Raw genomic sequence first — 18,000 nt, 5'->3', positions numbered from 1 at the left:
TTATCTTACGTGAAATTTGGCGTGTTATCGAAGGTAATGAACAAATTATTAATATATAATTAAAACACAGTGGTGCTTAAAAATCTGCCTGCCCTGACGCCAATTTTACAAAAACAACAACTGTCACGTGTGTGACACACCTTTGAATGTCTTTGAGACAAACCCTAAGGCTATAATTATAAGATTAGTATAGGGGTTGGTTTTTCATTTCCAGGTACTGCTTAAATCTCCTTCCTACATCCACCCGCCCTTGATCTCTCTCTCTTTTCTACATCTTACAGTTATCCAAGCGAGAGGTTTTTTTTTATGGGATAAACTAGGCCCTCCAATTGCTTTTTCATCTGGAAAATATTTATTTTGTATAAAATTTTCCTTTCTCGGCTGTGAAGTTGATGTCTATCCGTGGCTGTGAGATGACCAGGAATGACATGTAGTCAGTGTCAAAGTAACTCTACACTTCAGTCAGACCAAAACTTTGTTGCCATATCGTATTCAAGCAATACATATTCGGTTATTGTTTCCTATCTATCATTTTGTGTGTGATGAGAGAGAGAGAGAGAGAGGAGAGAGAGAGAGAGAGAGAGATGGCTGTACGTATACGATTGTTTATTTTCTCAGTTGCCAAACTCACTCTGTTATGCTTTATTTCATATTATGTTGCTCACCAATTTATACCTACGATATTTTTATTCAATTCATTACATCAAGATTTATAAGGAATGTCTAATAAAACAGAATAACCACATCATTATGAAATGTCCTTGAACGAATAGTAAACACATAAAAATTCGCATCCGCGAATAGCCGGGGATGACTGCGAATAATTATGTATATGTTCCACAGAGAAACCCGCGAATGGGCGAGTCCTTCCGCGAATAATTTCTAGATAGGTTCCAAAGAAAAATCCGCGAATCCGGAGAACGCGAATACGGGGGTCCACTGTATATATATATATTATATATATATATATATATATATATATATATATATATATATATATATATATATATATATATATACACACATATATACATATATACTATATATATATATATATATATATATATATATATATATATAGTATATATATATATATATATATATATACATATATATATATATATATATATATATATATATATATATATATATATATATATATATATATATATATATATAATACCAAAATAGTTAGCGTAGGTTATACATCATTACAATCTTGTAATCCCCAATATGATGTTAATGTTATAAAAATTGCAGAGTTGTATTTTTCTTACTCTTAATCGGTTGTTTGTGCAACTCTACTTTTGTTGCAAGCAAGCAGACATCAAGCAAGCTTACTTGGTTTGCTTACTTGCAAAGTTACTGTTACTTTATTCTCATTGTAGCAAGATGATGTTACTTTATTCTCATGTAGCATTCTCTGTATTCTAAAACAACAATAATTGGGAAAAAATTTGAAAATGGTTATTTTTTGCAACATGATGTATGTTGCAAGCATGCAGACAAGCAACCGAACACTTTTATTTGGTTGCTTGCCTGCAAAAATTATTGTATTTTATTCTCTTGTATACTTTATTCCTTCTATAACAATAACAATATGAACAAACTACTTTTCTTGTTATAAATTGTTTTTGTTGCAAGCATGTGCTTGCTTCCTTGTTTATTTGCATAGATTATCAACATCATTGTTTAATTCATCATTTCACACCCTTTCAGTAATTTTTTAAACAATTTTTAATGAGATTAATTAGGAAAGTTTGGTAAATCAAGATTGCTTGCAATTGCAAGAAATTGCAAGCAATCTTCAATAGGCAGATTTTTTCATTAGTGCCAAGTAATTCCCCATATCATACTTAAAGAAAATTACTTCTTTATCTTAAAAACCCTGAAATATCACGTTTTGAATATAGGTAAACTTTAAACTTGATTTACTCAATTTTTCTAAAAGTGGCGGAAGTTGGTTGAAGCAAAGGGCGCCTTATTTGTTTCAAGATATTTATGTAAATTTACTGGGATAAAAGTAGCACTTTTCTTTGCAAATTTACAATTACATCGGAAGTACCATCATAAAAGATAAGAACTAAAAACAACACCTGAGTAATTTATGAACAAATATATAAAGATTATATGAGAGAGAGAGAGAGAGAGAGAGAGAGAGAGAGAGAGAGGAGAGAGAGAGAGAGAGAGAGAGAGAGAGAGAGAGAGATATCCCTTGAAGTCAAGTGCACTACTAAATCATGAGCTGTCTAGAATTGGCAAGCTGATCCTGTCTAAAATGTTCCAATAGTAAATTTACAGGCTTTTGAAGTAATGAAACCTCTTTCCTACCTGATTTCTCCATATCGATGGCATATAATATTGATAACACCAGGAGATAATCTGTCCACCACTCAAAACCTGTTACTTTTACTCATATGAGGGTATCCGTCCATTAAGGGTTGATATCACTAGTATTTTTGGGATGGTGAGTTATTGTAATTTTGTTTAGGAGTATTTCTCTTATATTTATAGTAAGACGTTTGAATAAGCCTAGTATTTGCACACAGCTACACTTTTTGATGAGGTGATTTTAGTGTTTTGATAATGTAGTATGTGTTTTGTACACAGTACTAATTACAGTATAATGGATATTGTATTAAAAAATATATTTATTTTTTATTTTTATAGGCAATAAGAGGGAACCAGATACTAATCGTGAAGGTCCACCACCAACGGCATTTTCTGCTAAAGAATTTGCTGAACCAGAACGAGAACCCTTTGAAAAGAGACGAGGCGAGAAGCGGCAAGCATCCAGCCAGCGAGGACCCCCAGATTCCAAGAGATGTCGTCCTGAAAGTGCTGATAAACATACAGATGATGATCCGAATTATGATGAAGAGGCTGTGATTCTTGACTGGTGTAAGTTAGCTTCAGAATTTTTTCTTTTAGTGAAACAAGGGAATGGCTTTTATACTTTTGCATAGTTGGTGTTGTTCAGAACATTTGCTTATGGAAAGTTTCAGTCAGTGATGTACAGTCTCCAACCAGAGTTTCATCCAGTGATCAGTTTGTGACTGTCTTCTATTTGCAAAATAGTAATCCAAGCAGTACTTAATGCTACATTAGTCTTGTAAGTTTTGTAACTTCCCCTGATCATCTTAGAAGCATAGTAATTATAGCATTGACAAATTTAGTCAAACTTGCCTTAAATTCATTCTGATGATATGAATAGGGATGCCATTTGATATGTGACTTTTGCTCCACAGACAACCGTGATTTGAGTTTGATCATAGATAAGGAGACCTTCTTGAGTGCAAAACCTATGACTTCTGAAGATTTTGCTTATGCATGGCATGGAGTTCGTGCTAGCTATGGCTTCCTGCGTGGTCGCTTATTCTATGAGGTTAAAGTAGTAGATCACTTGGCAGTTCCTCACCTTGAAGGGGAACGACATCCCCATGTTGTACGATGTGGGTGGTCCATTGATGATGTTGGAATGATGCTTGGAGAGGAACCCTTCAGCTATGGTTATGATGGAACAGCAAAGGCATCCACAGACATGAAATTAAAAGTGAGATATGACTTGGAAATTTTGCATGGTTTTTGCACAAGTTTACAACCAAGATTAGCATGCCTAAGGATAAATGATCATGTGGGTATAATGCTTGCAAATAGTATGTGGTAAACATTTCTACTTGTACTGGGGTTGCTAGAATGATTTGTTCTTATGTAAGAAAGGGAAATTCAAGCAGAGTAATGGTAAATAACACTTACAAATAAGCTTAAAAAGACCGTTTGGAACAGTTGAAAAGTAAGAGGCTGGAAACAGTGTAGTTGGTGTGTGAGAAATCATGCAAAGACACCTTTGTATCTTCTGTAGTGGGTTATGCAAGGGGAGTTTTTGCAAAACAATCCAAGTGTAATACTAATCAGTATTGTTCTACAGGATTATGGACAACCCTTTGGAAAAGGTGATGTCATAGGCTGCTTTTTGGACATCGATTCTAATCCTGTCACCATGTCATTTAGTGTGAATGGAAGGAATTTTGGGAAGTGCTACGAAGTGTCTCATCGTAGCCTACAAGGAAAAGCTTTGTTTCCTCACATCTTGACCAAGAATTGTACTTTCAAGGTTTGTATTTGGAACTTTATCATTTGAATTATATATTTTCATCAAGGAAAGTTACAAGTTATTTGTCCTTATTTGTATCTGCTTAGGTTTATGCAAGAAATATTTATTAAATTGTTTATATTTTAAGTATTTTGTTATATAAGTAACTTACCAAGTAATTACTTAGCTAAAGTTTCAACTCGCATGACAGCTAAAACTTTGAAATTTGCGGTAGCACTACTTTTATTTTGTGTAGGTGACTAGCCTTGTCCACTTTTGTTTTGTGTAGGTGACTAGCCTCGTCCACTTTTGTTTTGTGTAGGTGACTAGCCTCGTCTACTTTAGTTTTGTGTAGGTGACTAGCCTCGACTAGCCGCTTGTTTTGAAATTCTATCGCTTTTATAGTTGGTGAAGTATTTTTGCCTTTGGTAGCCTTTGGTATGATTAGCGAATGTTAAGTTTTCATTTTGGGAGCGATTTTCACAGATTAGGTTTTTCAAGTTTGGAGCCAATTTTCCTAGAATACAACTTTTTGGACAGTTGACTAGTTTGAACCTTAGTATGTCAGACTCAAGTTCAGTTAGCATTTGTTATTGCAGCAAAGGCTGTAATACAAAATTAAAGCTTCTTACAACTTGCATACCCTTTGTACCGACTGCAGGGTGCAAGTGTGTTCTGCAGATTTGACATGTAACAAGTGTAGAGACTGGGATGGCAAGAAACCTATAAAGAGACAGGAAGAGTAAACATCTTCTAGGGCTGATAGCAAGACTTTAGGTAGTCAGGACTCTACTATAGTCATACCCCTACGTACGAAAAATCCAGGTCACGAAGGCAAAGAAAGATTTTTTTGCTTTTGTGTATGAAAATAATTCAGGTTGCGAAAGGGTGTATGTACTGTAAGTCCGAGATTCGCCCGGACCGCCGAAAACAATTTTAAAACTCACGTGCCGCCAACTCAGTAGACTCGCCACCATCCTCCTGCTCTCCCGTTGGTTCCTGATGCTAGTCACCGCCATAAGATCCTGCTCTCCTATTGGTCAGCATCTGTCCCATCATGCCTCTGTAAAGGCGTTCCTTGACCATATTTTGCGGCAGCGTTATCGTAAACACCTGAAATTCATTCATTCACATATATTTCATTTGTTAACATAAGGTAGTGTTAGTGATTTCGCTTTTGTTGTACTTTAAGTTACTTTGTGTTGTGTGTGAACTTAATTATTTATATTATTAGACATGGGTCCCAAGAATGTTGCTGAAGTTCTCGGAAAGAAGAGGATGCTTTCTATGGAGAGTGAAGATGGCGATAATCAAGAAGTGTTGATGTTTTCTGCCATTTGTTAATGTGTTTCGTAAAGTTTAGTGGTAATGTTTTCTGCCATTTATTAATGTGTTTCGTAAAGTTAAGTGTTCATGTTTTCTGCCATTTGTCCTCCTCCTCTGTTGCCACTTTCGGAGATCGCCCTCACTCGAAACGTTAAGGTTCCACATTTTACTACATACGACTACATACATGTACGTACAGTATTTCTTGTACTCCGTGATATACTGAATACACTATTACAAGTACAGTCACGGTTAGTTTAGGCATTGAATGGTCAATTGTTGTATTTTAACCCCTTTACTTTAACCGCCAAAGGGGTATAATAAAAATCGTCTCCCGTATGCCATTGGGGTCTGGGAGTGAGCGCCGAAGCAAAAAAAATTTTTTTTGTTAAATCACAGCGCGCTTAGTTTTCAAGATTAAGAGTTAATTTTTGGCTCCTTTTTTTGTCATTGCCTGAAGTTTAGTATGCTACCATCAGAAATGAAAAAAATTATCATTATCATATATAAATAATGCGATATATGATAGTGCGAAAACAAAATTTCATATATAATTGTATTCAAATCGCGTTATGCGCAAAACGGTTAAGGGTAACAAGTTAATTTTTTTCCATTGTAATGTACACTAAATTGCGATCATTTTGGTATATAACACATTGTAAAACGATAAAAGCAACACAGAGAAAATATTATCACAAAATAATGCATGAATTCGTAACGTGCGGACGTAAACAAATATTTTTTTTAAAAAATTCGCCATAAATCTAAATATTGTCCTAGAGACTCCCAATGTTTCAAAATGAAGACAAATGATTGAATATTACTATACTGTAAGAGTATTAGCTTACAATTGCAGTTTTTGTACATGAACTTTCCTGTCAGATATATACTTCGCTTACGTCTCTGACGTCACGACAGAATTCAAAACTCGCTGCACACGCGACAGGTAGGTCAGGTGATCTACCTTACCCGCCGCTGGGTGGCGGTTGTATGAACCAATCCCCCTTTCCAGCCAGATTTTCTCTGTCACGGTTTCGACTACACCTGTGGGTCGTTACCTCCTGATAGTTTAATTCGTTTCTCGTTGCCATTGGATATCTTTGGACTGACTTTTGGTGAAGTACCTGATTTTGTTGGCTTGGCATACGCGCTTGTGGACTGTTTTTGGATATTGATTTGGATTTTTCTTTGATTTCAAGATGTCTGATGTCGAAGTTAAGAAATCTTCTATGTTTAGGTGTGTTCTATGGATGAATGCAAGGTGAGCTACCGAAAGCACGCGGTAAGATCCTCACACCCAGTATGCTTGAAGTGTAGGGGTAATGAATGTTCTTTTATTAACCCGTGTAATGAATGTGGAGAAGTTGGATGAGGGTGAATGAAGTCTCTGTCTTCCTACTTAAGGAAGTTGGAGAAAGACCAGGGTTAGAAAGGCTTCGTCTAGGAGTTCTAGTAAGTAGGGTCTCGTGTCAGCGAGTTAGAGTAGAATAATCCTCCGTCGTAGCACTAGATCCTTTCTCCGTTTCAGCTCCTGCTCCCTGCATCGAACCCGAAGATACGCCTTCGGAAGTGGCAGCCATGAGAGCTAGATCCTTAGCATGGAGAAGAAAATTCGTTCGTTGCAAGGTAAGAGTGATAGTGCAAGTGAATTGTGCAGTGGAGGGTGCGTCTGATCGGCTCCTTAATGCTTCCAGGCCTAGACCTCTTCCAGACTCCCAGTCCCAGTGGAGGAGGAAAGTCAACAGCCGCAGGAAGGTTAGGGAGAACCCCCACCGGTCAGGCGTCCCCTCAGTAGATCCTGATGCTCTTTCCCAGGCTGCCTTAATTCGCACCAAAAAGGAGGTTTTGCGCCGATGCTTCTCTTCTTCTTCATCACCCTCGCCTAGAAGAGGATGGAGCACCTCGGATACCTCGCGACTGCTGAAGAGAGCTTGGAAGACGCCTTGCGCCCTACCTTCCAGCCCTGAGTGTTTTCCGGAGGAGCCTGAGGTGGACATCAAGAAGCCCAGGAGGGATCAGGAGTACTCGCCTCATAGTAGGCTTCGAACCTCGTCCCCTGTGGAGGAGTTTGTAAGATCTCCGGCACGGATTCTAGCGGGGCTGCAAGCTCAGATTTCGGCTCTTGCTGGCTCCTTGGTGGGAGGCGCTCGTCATAAAAAGGACGTCTCACTTCCCGTCAAGAAGTCTAGGCTACCCTCTCCTTGTTTGCCTTGTCAGTCGGAGTCTGCTCTCTCTCCTGTACCAGCGGATAGAGTGAGGCGCTCTTTCCCTGGCAGACGCCAGTCATCTTCCAGGCGCCAATCGCCCAGGAAGCTCTCTCCTGGCGACATCATTTCTCCCTTGGAACGGGAACAAGATCCTAGTAGGCGCTCTTCGAAGGATAAGCGCACGGCTTCTACGTCTCGCTCCTTTTCGAAGAGCCTTCAGTCTCCGGATAAGAGAGCCTCCCCCTGCATTGACACTTCCTCGAGACAGGCTCTCTCCTTTTGTGGTCAGACGCCTAGAGCCTGGTAGGCGCTACTCCCAGGTAGCCGCTCTCCTGCTGACAAGCACTTTGTCAAGATAGGCGCTATTTTCGCCTGTTAGCCGCTCTGTTCCTGTCAGGCGCAAAGAGCCCGAAACGAAGCCTCTCTTCTTGGTAAACAAGCTTTACAGAGACCCACGCTTCTCGATCCAGGTGTTTTGGAGCCTGGTGAGACGCCTGTCACCTAGTAGGCGCGTCTTCTCCAGGGATTCGCTCTCCTTTAGTAGGGCGCCAAGAGCCTAGCAGGCGCTCCTCTCAAATCAGGCGCAATTCGCCAGGCAGCCGCTCTCCTCTTGACAGGCGCATAGAGCCTGGTAGGCGCCTTGAGCATAGTAGGCTCTCCTCTCCTAGCAGGCGCTCCCCCTTGGACTCCCGTGTTTCTCTGGACAGACGCCAAGAACATAGAGGACTCCCTCATTGGAGTAGGAAGGACTCCTTCGATAGGAGCTCTCCCGAAGCTTTGGCTTCTCCTTATAGGCGCCAGACGGCTGCCAGACACTCATCCCAGGATGGGCGCACTTCTTTAGAAAAGGCCGCTTACTCTCGTAAAGAGGTTGAAGGTTCTTCTTTAGAAGAGAAGGAACATTCGGACGAGGACGTGGTAAAGGATCCTTCGGTCTCGTCTTACAAGATCCTGACAGACCTCCTTCTTCAGGAGTTTGGAGACGCGCTTACTCCGGTTGCTCCTTCTCCTCTCTCCTTATTCTCAACATCAAAGAAGACGAAGGTTTCCTCCTGTGTGAGAATGAAGCCAACCATCGCAATGAAAAAGGCTTTGAGAGGTTTTGGTGATTGGCTTCTTTCTAAGGAGGAGAAAGGGAAGACTGTTTTTTCTTTCCCTCCTTCCAAGCTTATGGGAAAACTTGGTTTCTGGTATGAGTCTGGAGAACCCTTAGGCCTGGGTCTTCCCTCATCTGCAGACGCGGACTTCTCTTCACTGGTGGATTCCTCCCGACGCTCGGCCCTCTTGTCTGCTAAGACTACCTGGGCGATGAACGAACTCGACCACCTGTTGAAGGGAATGTTCAGAGTCTTGGAAGTCTTCAACTTCCTTGACTGGTCGTTAGGGGTTTTAGCAAAAAGAACTCAGAACCCGGATTCCCTTTCGCCCAAGGATCTCAACAGTGTCCTTACTTGCATGGACAAGGCAGTGAGAGATGGGTTTAGCAAAGTAGCCTCCCTGTTTGGAGCAGGGGTTATTAAGAAAAGATCGGTCTTCTGCTCTTTTCTGACCAAGTCCGTCTCTCATGCTCAGAGAGCATCTCTTCTGTATTCGCAGCTTTCGCCTCTTCTCTTTCCAAAGAAGATAATTCAGGACATCTCTGGCGCTATCTCTGCTAAGGCTACGCAGGATATGCTCGCCCAGTCTGCCCGGAAACCTAGACCGACCTTCCAGACCAAGACTAGGAAGGAGACGCCAGCTAGACAGGACCCCTTTTGAGGGGGCCCTCCTTCCAGAGCCTCAACCTCAAGAGGGACAAGATCTTTCAAGAGAGGAAGATCCTTCTCACGCTCTACCAGAGCGAAGAAGTAGGACAAAAGTCCTCCAGACATCAGTAGGTGCCAGACTGCTAAGATTCGCAGAAGTCTGGGCACAGAGAGGAGCGGACAACTGGTCCCTCTCGATTATCCGAAAAGGATATCTTATTCCCTTCTCAGCAAGACCACCTATGACAACGACTCCGAGGGAGTTGGTGGCCAAGTACAGGGATCCCATCATGAACCAAGCTCTTACTCTGGCAGTAGAACAAATGCTAGAGAAAGAGGCTATAGAGCTAGTGAGCGACCCATGCTCAGCGGGCTTTTACAACCGCCTTTTCCTAGTTCCAAAAGCCTCAGGAGGATGGAGACCGGTTCTGGACGTAAGCGCCCTGAATTTCTTTGTAGAAAAGAGGAAGTTCGCCATGGAAACGACATCCTCAGTGTTGTCGGCTCTTCGTCCAGGGGATTGGATGGTGTCCCTAGATCTTCAGGACGCTTACTTCCATGTGCCGGTCCATCCTTCTTCAAGGAAATACCTCAGGTTCATGATGGGAGGAAGGATATTCCAATTCAGGGCCTTGTGCTTCGGCCTATCAACAGCCCCTCAGGTTTTCACAGGACTAATGAAAAATGTAGCAAGGTGGCTACATTTGGAGGGAGTGAGGTTGTCCCTTTACTTGGACGACTGGCTTATGAGAGCCAAGTCACAGAAAAGATGTTTGGAGGACCTACAAAAGACCCTTTTCAGGGCGAGTTCTCTGGGACTTTTGGTGAACTTCCAAAAGTCTCGGTTAATCCCCAGTCAAGATCGTATCTATCTGGGGATTCGGATGGTTTCTCTGGATTTTCGGGCTTATCCATCACCAGAAAGGATAGCCCAATGTTCAGAGAAAGTCACAACCTTTCTAGAGAAAGACGTATGCACAGCGAGGGAGTGAATGAGTTTGCTGGGGACACTCTCCTCGTTGGAGCAATTCCTTTCTCTAGGAAGGTTGCACCTCAGACCTCTCCAGTTCTTTCTACATCGGAACTGGCATTGTCTTTCTCAAAATCTAGAGTTCTCCTTCAAGATTTCAAGAAAAGTCAAGAAGGACCTCTCTTGGTGGGCGAACCCTCTCAGGTTTGCAGAAGGGATGCCCCTTCACGTACCGAACCCCAACCTAGTGTTGTTTTCCGACGCGTCGGAAACAGGTTGGGGAGCGACGCTCGGCTCAAGAGAAGTGTCAGGCACCTGGAAGGAGGAACAGGTGACCTGACACATCAACAAGAAAGAGCTGATGGCTGTTTGGCTAGCTTTGAAAGCATTCGAGCCCCACGTCCTAGCTTCGACAGTTCAGATAAACTCAGACAACACCACGGCCCTGGCATACATCAGGAAGCAGGGGGGAACTCACTCCTTCTCCCTGTACGAGACAGCAAAAGACCTTCTGCTGTGGGCGGAGGAAAGGAAGATCAGTCTCCTTACCAGATTCGTACAGGGAGAAAGGAACGTCAGAGCAGACCTCCTGAGCAGGAAAGATCAAGTCCTTCCAGCGGAGTGGACACTTCACGCAGATGTTTGCCAGGACCTGTGGAGATTATGGGGCAGGCCTCACATAGACCTCTTCGCCACAGCCAAGAATGCAAGGATAAACAACTACTGCTCTACTATATCAGACCCAATGGCAGTGGCAATAGATGCCTTTCTCCTAGATCGGAAAGGCCTAGACGTATGCATTTCCTCCCTTCAAGATACTGGGAGAAACTCAAGAAGTTTGCAGCATCGGAAGCAGCAAGGATGACGTTGATAGCTCCTTTCTGGCCAGCACAAGTCTGGTTCACAGAGGTACTGGAATGGTTAGTAGACATTTCGAGATCCCTGCCACAGAGGATCGATCTGCTCAGACAACCCCACTTCGACAGGTATCACAGAAACCTCCCCGCTCTCGGTCTGACTGGCTTCAGACTGTCAAAAGTTTGGTCAGAGCGAAAGGGTTTTCTGCAAGAGCTGCAACGGCTATCGCAGTAGCAAGAAGGCCCTCTACCCTTAGAGTCTACCAATCGAAGTGGGACGTCTTTCGGCGTTGGTGTAGGAACCATCACCTTTCCTCTTCCAGTTTCTCTGTGACCCAAATAGCAGACTTCTTACTTTTCCTTAGGGAAAAAGGTGAACTGGCGGTATCAACCATTAAAGGTTATCGTAGCATGCTGGCGGCAGTGTTTAGGCACAGAGACCTAAACATTTCAGAAAACAAAGACCTTCATGACCTAATAAGATCTTTTGAAACATCCAAGAAGGTTTCGTCAGATTCCGAGTTGGAATCTGGATGTAGTGCTTTGTTTCCTTAGGTCCTCTAAGTTTGAGCCGCCTCAGTCTGCCTCTTTTAGAGACCTCACGAGAAAGACACTTTTTCTCATGGCCTTGGCTTCCGCCAAAAGGATTAGTGAGCTCCATGCCCTAGAAGGGAGAGTGGGGTTCAAAGGAGGTGCAGCGATTTGTGCCTTCCTGCCTTCGTTCTTGGCCAAGAATGAAAACCCCTCAAATCCTTGGCCTAGGAGTTTTGAAATCCAAGGTTTATCTGCCCTAGTAGGGGAGGAAGCAGAGAGGTCGCTTTGCCCAGTACGAAGTCTAAAGTTTTATCTTCAGAGGAAGAAGAAACTTAACCCTTAAACGCCGACTGGACATATTTTACGTCGACATTTTTTGTCTCTCGGGTGCCGACTGGACGTATTTTTCTTCGACATACAAAAGTTTTTTTAAAAATTCGTGGAAAAATACTTTTAGGCCTACCAGCCGAAAACTCTTGAATCACTCGCCTTTGGGGATACTGGGAGTTCACGGATCAAGGTGTTGTTTTGTTTACAATCGTTACGCAGGCGCGCAAGCGCGAATTTCTTTCTTGCCGCACTAAAAAGTATCTGTGACACATCTCAGAAATTATTTCGTCACTTTGACATAATTTTTTGCACCATTTTAAATTAGCCGTTTAATGGAGTATTATATATGAAAATGTGCACATTTTTATGTAGAATACAACAAAAAAATACTCATGATTGTAGCTTTTATCAGTTTTGAGATATTTTCATATAAATAACGATAAGTGCCAAAATTTCAACCTTCGGTCAACTTTGACTCTACCGAAATGGTCGAAAAACGCAATTGTAAGCTAATACTCTTATATTTTAGTAATATTCAATCATTTAACTTAATTTTGCAACTAATTGGAAGTCTCTAGCACAATATTTCGATTTATGGTGAATTTATGAAAAAACTTTTTCCTTACGTCCCGCGCGTAACTCTTCCGAAAATAATCAATACATGCGATTGTGGTAATGTTTGCCACAATTTTAAATTAGCCGTTACATAAAGTTTTTATATATGAAAATGTGTGCAATTTCATGCACAATACAACTAAAAACAACCCATGGTTGTAGCTTTTATCAGTTTTGAAATATTTTCATATAAAAAATGATAAGTGACAAATTTTCAACCTTTGGTCAACTTTAACTCTACCGAAATGGTCAAAAAAACGCAATTGTAAGCTAAAACGCTTTATATTCTAGTAATATTCAAGCATTTACCTTCATTTTGCAACAATTGGAAGTCTCTAGCACAATATTTCGATTTATGGTGAATTTATGAAAAAATAACATTTTCTTTACGTCCGCCCCGCGGTAACTCTTTCGAAAAAATCATACGTGCGATTGTGGTAATGTTTGCACCATTTTAAATTAGCCGTTACATAAAGTTTTATATATGAAAATGTGCGCAATTTCATGTATAATACAACAAAAAATAGTTGAGGTTTGTAGCTTTTCTCATTTTCGAATATTTGCATATAAATCACGATAAATAGAAAAAAAACCACGTTCGGTCAAATTTGATTTTACCGAAATGGTCGAAAAACGCATTTGTAAGATAAACTCTTACAGTCTAGTAATATTCAGTCATTTATCTTAATCGTGAAACAAATTCAAAGTCTCTAGCACAATATTTAAATTTATGGTGAATTTTTAAAAAAAACTTTCCTTCCCTCCGCTCATGGATTCTCCGCCACAAATCTCCGAAATTTGTAAGTCCCATTCTCGGAATATTTTCTCCGTTTCATATTAGGCATTTCATAGAGTTTTATATATGAAAATGTGCGCAATTTTATGTAGAATAAAAAAAACGAAAAATATTTGAAAGTTGTAGCTTTTCTTATTTCCGAAATAATTGCATGATATATATTAAAAAAATTCGACATTCGGTCAACTTTAACTCGTCAGATATGGTCGAAAACTGCATTTGTAAGCTAATATTCTTACAGTATAGTAATATTTAATCATTTGTCTTCATTTTGAAAGAAATTGGAAGTCTCTAGGACAATATTTAGATTTATGGTGAATTTTTGAAAAAAATATTTGTTTACGTCCGCGCGTTACGAATTCATGCATTATTTTGTGATAATATTTTCTCTGTGTTGCTTTTATTGTTTTACAATTTGTTATATACCAAAATGATCACAATTTAGTGTACATTACAACGAAAAAAAAAAAGTAACTTGTTACCTTTACCGTTTTGCGCACAGCGCGATTTGAATAGTTATATATGAAATTTAATTTTTGCGCTATCATATATCGCATTATTTATATATGATAATGATAATTTTTTTCATTTCTGATGGTTGCATACTAAACTTCAGGCAATGACAAAAAGAGGAGCCAAAAATGAACTCTTAATCATCAACTCTAAGCGCACTATGATTTTTTGAAAAAAATATTTTTTCCGCTTCCCCGCTCACTCTGAAACGTCTCCGGCACACGGGAGACATTTTTTTTTTACCGCTTCGGCGTTTAAGGGTTAAGGGCAAAGATGATAGCTTTGGTGCTCTGTAAGAGATCCAAGGAGGACTTTATCTAAGAATGCGCTTGCTTTCTTCATCAGAAGCCTGGTGAAAGAAGCACATGTGGCATGTGATGAAAGTCAATTCAAGCTCCTGAAGGTCAAAGCTCATGAAGTAAGAGCTATTGCCACTTCATTGGCTTTCAATAAGAACATGTCGTTAATTAATATTATGAAAGTGACATTCTGGCGTTGCAACTCAGTCTTCGCTAACCACTATCTGAGAGACGTCAAAATTACGTATGAAAAGTGCTTTGCATTAGGCCCATATGTATCGGCGGATTCGGTGCTGGGGCAGGGAGCTGAGACATATCCTTTGTAGTGTATTTTCCCCCTTGTTTAGTTTTTGTAATTTTTGGTTGTTTGAAAGAGCATGCGGGTAGGCATCTCTTTCATGTCGTATGTCTAACAAAGATTAGATTGGTTAGGTGATCGGTTTATGTTTGAGCTCCTTGCTATGATTGTGGTTAGGTTCTGTCATATAAGAGGGCGAATCCCCTTTGACAAGATCCTGCTTGGATTCTATCAAGTAAGCGGATACCAAATTCCTTTGATAGACCCAAAGAGTCTGTCAGCTGTAGGTCACGCCCTCGCTGAAGCTCTTCAGGCAACACAGACTAATAGACAGTAACTATGAAGTCTTCTGCCTAAACAGGTAAGAACCAAAGTTTTATTTTACATCCTACAACAGGTGTTGTTTCCCCTTTTTTCCATGTTAGTATTGCTGTCTCTTTCCCTCCACCAAGGGTGTCAATCGGCTAAGTATATATCTTACAGGAAAGTTCATGTACAAAAATGTTATTGTTAGTATACAATAAGGTTTTGTACATACTTACCTGGCAGATATATACTTAGCTTGCGTCTCTGACGTCACGACAAAATTCAAAACTCGCGGCACACGCGACAGGTAGGTCAGGTGATCTACCTTACCCGCCGCTGGGTGGCGGTTGTATGAACCAAACCCCCTTTCCAGCCAGATTTTCTCTTCCACCTGTCTCCTGAGGGGAGGCTGGGCGGGCCATCAATCGTATATATCTGCCAGGTAAGTATGTACAAAACCTTATTGTATACTAACAATAATATTTTTTACCATATCTGACGAGTTAAATTTGACCGATTGTCGAATTTTTTTATATATTTATTTTATTTGCAATTATTTAGGAAATTAGAAAAGCTACATCCTTCAAATATTTTTTGTTTTATTCTACATGAAATTGCACACATTTTCATATATAAAACTCTATGAAATGCCTAATATGAAATGGAGCAAATATTCCGAGAATGCGATGTACGCATTTCAGAGATTTGTGGCGGAGAATCTGCGAGCGGAGGGAAGGAAAGTTTTTTTTTTAAATTCACCATAAATCTAAATATTGTGCTAGACTTCGAATTTGTTTCAAGATGAAGATAAATGGCTGAATATTACTAGACTATAAGAGTATTAGCTTACAATTGCATTTTTCGACCATTTTGGTAGTGTCAAAGTTGACCGAATGTGGTTTTTTTCTATTTATCGTGATTTATATGCAAAAATCTCAAAAATGAGAGAAGCTACAACCTTCAATTATTTTCAGTTATTCTACATGAAATTGCGCACATTTTCATAAATAAAACTTTATGTAACGGCCAATTTAAAATGGTGCAAACATTACCACAATCGCACGTATGATTTTTTCGGAAGAGTTACCGCGCTGTCGTAAAGAAAATGTTTTTTTCATAAATTCACCATAAATCGAAATATTGTGCTAGAGACTTCCAATTTGTTGAACAATGAAAGTAAATGATTGAATATTACTAGAATATAAGAGTTTTAGCTTACAATTGCGTTTTTCGACCATTTCGGTAGAGGCAAAGGTTACTGAAGGTTGAAAATTTGTCACATCATATTTTGTATGAAAATATTTCAAAACCGATAAAAGCTACAACCATGGGTTGTTTTTAGTTGTACTGTGCATGAAATTGCGCACATTTCCATATATAAGACTATGTAACGGCTAATTTTAAAATGGTGCAAACATTACCACAATCGCATGTATGATTTTTTTCGGAAGAGTTACCGCGCGGACGTAAGGAAAAAGTTTTTTTTATAAATTCACCATAAATCAAAATATTGTGCTAGAGACTTCCAATTTGTTGCAAAAAGAAGGTAAATAATTGAATATTACTAAAATATAAGAGTTTTAGCTTACAATTGCGTTATTCGACCATTTCGGTAGAGTCAAAGTTAACCGAAGGTTGAAATTTTGGCACTTATCGTTATTTATATGAAAATATTTCAAAACTGATAAAAGCTACAATCATGAGTATTTTATTGTTGTATTCTACATAAAAATGCGCCCATTTTAATATATAATACTCCATGTAACGGCTAATTTAAAATGGTGCAAAAATTATGTCAAAGTGACAAAATAATTTCCGAGATGTGTCACAGATACTTTTTAGTGCAGCAAGAAAGAAATTCGCGCTTGCGCGCCTGCGTAACGATTGTAAACACCTTGATCCGTGAACTCCCAGCATCCCCCAAGGCGCATGATTCAAGAGTTTTCGGCTGGTGGGCCTATAAGTATTTTTCCGCGAATTTTAAAAAAACTTTTGTATGGCGATGTAAAATACGTCCAGTCGGCACCTGAGAGACAAAAAATGTTGACGTAAAATACGTCCACTCGGCGTTTAAGGGTTAAAGCTAACGAGTTAATTTTTTTCGTTGTATTGTACACTAAATTGCGATCTTGTTCCGATACGTAATACAAACCATCGGTCCTTTAACAATAGGAAGTAGCTAGCGGCAGCTGGAACGGTCGTAAGCTTCGAACAAGGGGAGAACGGTAGTTAACTGCTTGTGCGATCGTCGCGCGACTGGGAGGTAAACAAACCACTTTTGCTTTCGGCCGTGTGAGGATAGGACGTGCTCGTCATCGCTCTGCCCGCTTTGTCGTTTGCTTTGAGTATCAGCCCTCTTTTTCCTAGTGTAATTGAGAGATATGATTGTAAGTACTTTTACATTTCTTTTTTTCATTGCAATAATGAGTGATCAGAAATGAGATTTCGCCGCGCCCCCCAGTCGCCCGTAGAGTGTGTCCCGGGCTGGAGTGGCGTAAATGCGGCGGATCGATCATTTTGATGTGGATGGATCCACACGAAGTTTGTACTCGTTGTCGGGGCGAGAATGCTCCCGCAACGAGCCATGTGTAACATGGATGAATTGGTCCGAGGCGCAGTGGGTTCTGTACGAGGGCAGGAAGAGACTTAGGCCGCCAAAGAAGTCATCGGAAAGTCCAGTGACTCCTTTGGTAACGGACACTTCGTCTTCTTTCCTGCCCCCCGGCCAGCCCCCACGTTTCGCGCCTTCCCCTGCGTGGGGGGTGGTAGCGGAGTCCTTCTCCTCTCTCGATCCGTCGAGTGTGAGGAGGGCGCCCGCTACCCGACGTCCAGTTGTATTCGGGGTCTTCCGTCCGCTCTGGTTGGGTTCTTTCTGCCCCCCAGGCGCGAGGAAAACCCCTCTGACTAACCCACTGTTGCTTCCGCGGAGGTGTGCCATCAGCGAAAGGACGACCTGGGACAGGTGGGTGGGAGTCGCTGGGACTGCAGGGAGTGCCTATATCCAGGGGTTGGATTCAGCGGTTGGCGGGGTCGGCAGTGGTCACTCATGGTACGGTAACCACTACACTACCACATATCTACCAGCGTATGACATGCCACGCACTTGGTGTA

General features: G+C 40.7%; 1 protein-coding gene across 1 annotated transcript in view; it reads left to right on the top strand.

Moving 5' to 3' along the window:
• The window catches only part of LOC135203512 (heterogeneous nuclear ribonucleoprotein U-like protein 1), a 354,027-nt gene that overhangs the window by 307,767 nt on the left and 28,260 nt on the right, over positions 1-18,000 (top strand). Inside the window, exons 3-5 of the mRNA XM_064233247.1 lie at positions 2,671-2,901; positions 3,249-3,553; positions 3,929-4,114. Coding sequence (XP_064089317.1) covers positions 2,671-2,901; positions 3,249-3,553; positions 3,929-4,114 — 722 coding nt within the window. The remainder of the gene's footprint in view (positions 1-2,670; positions 2,902-3,248; positions 3,554-3,928; positions 4,115-18,000) is intronic.

Source organism: Macrobrachium nipponense, chromosome 24 (genome assembly GCF_015104395.2).
Source record: "Macrobrachium nipponense isolate FS-2020 chromosome 24, ASM1510439v2, whole genome shotgun sequence".
In the NCBI taxonomy this organism is placed as follows: domain Eukaryota; kingdom Metazoa; phylum Arthropoda; class Malacostraca; order Decapoda; family Palaemonidae; genus Macrobrachium; species Macrobrachium nipponense.
Note: the sequence above shows the minus strand (reverse complement) of the source record. Positions and strands in the feature narration are given on the sequence as shown.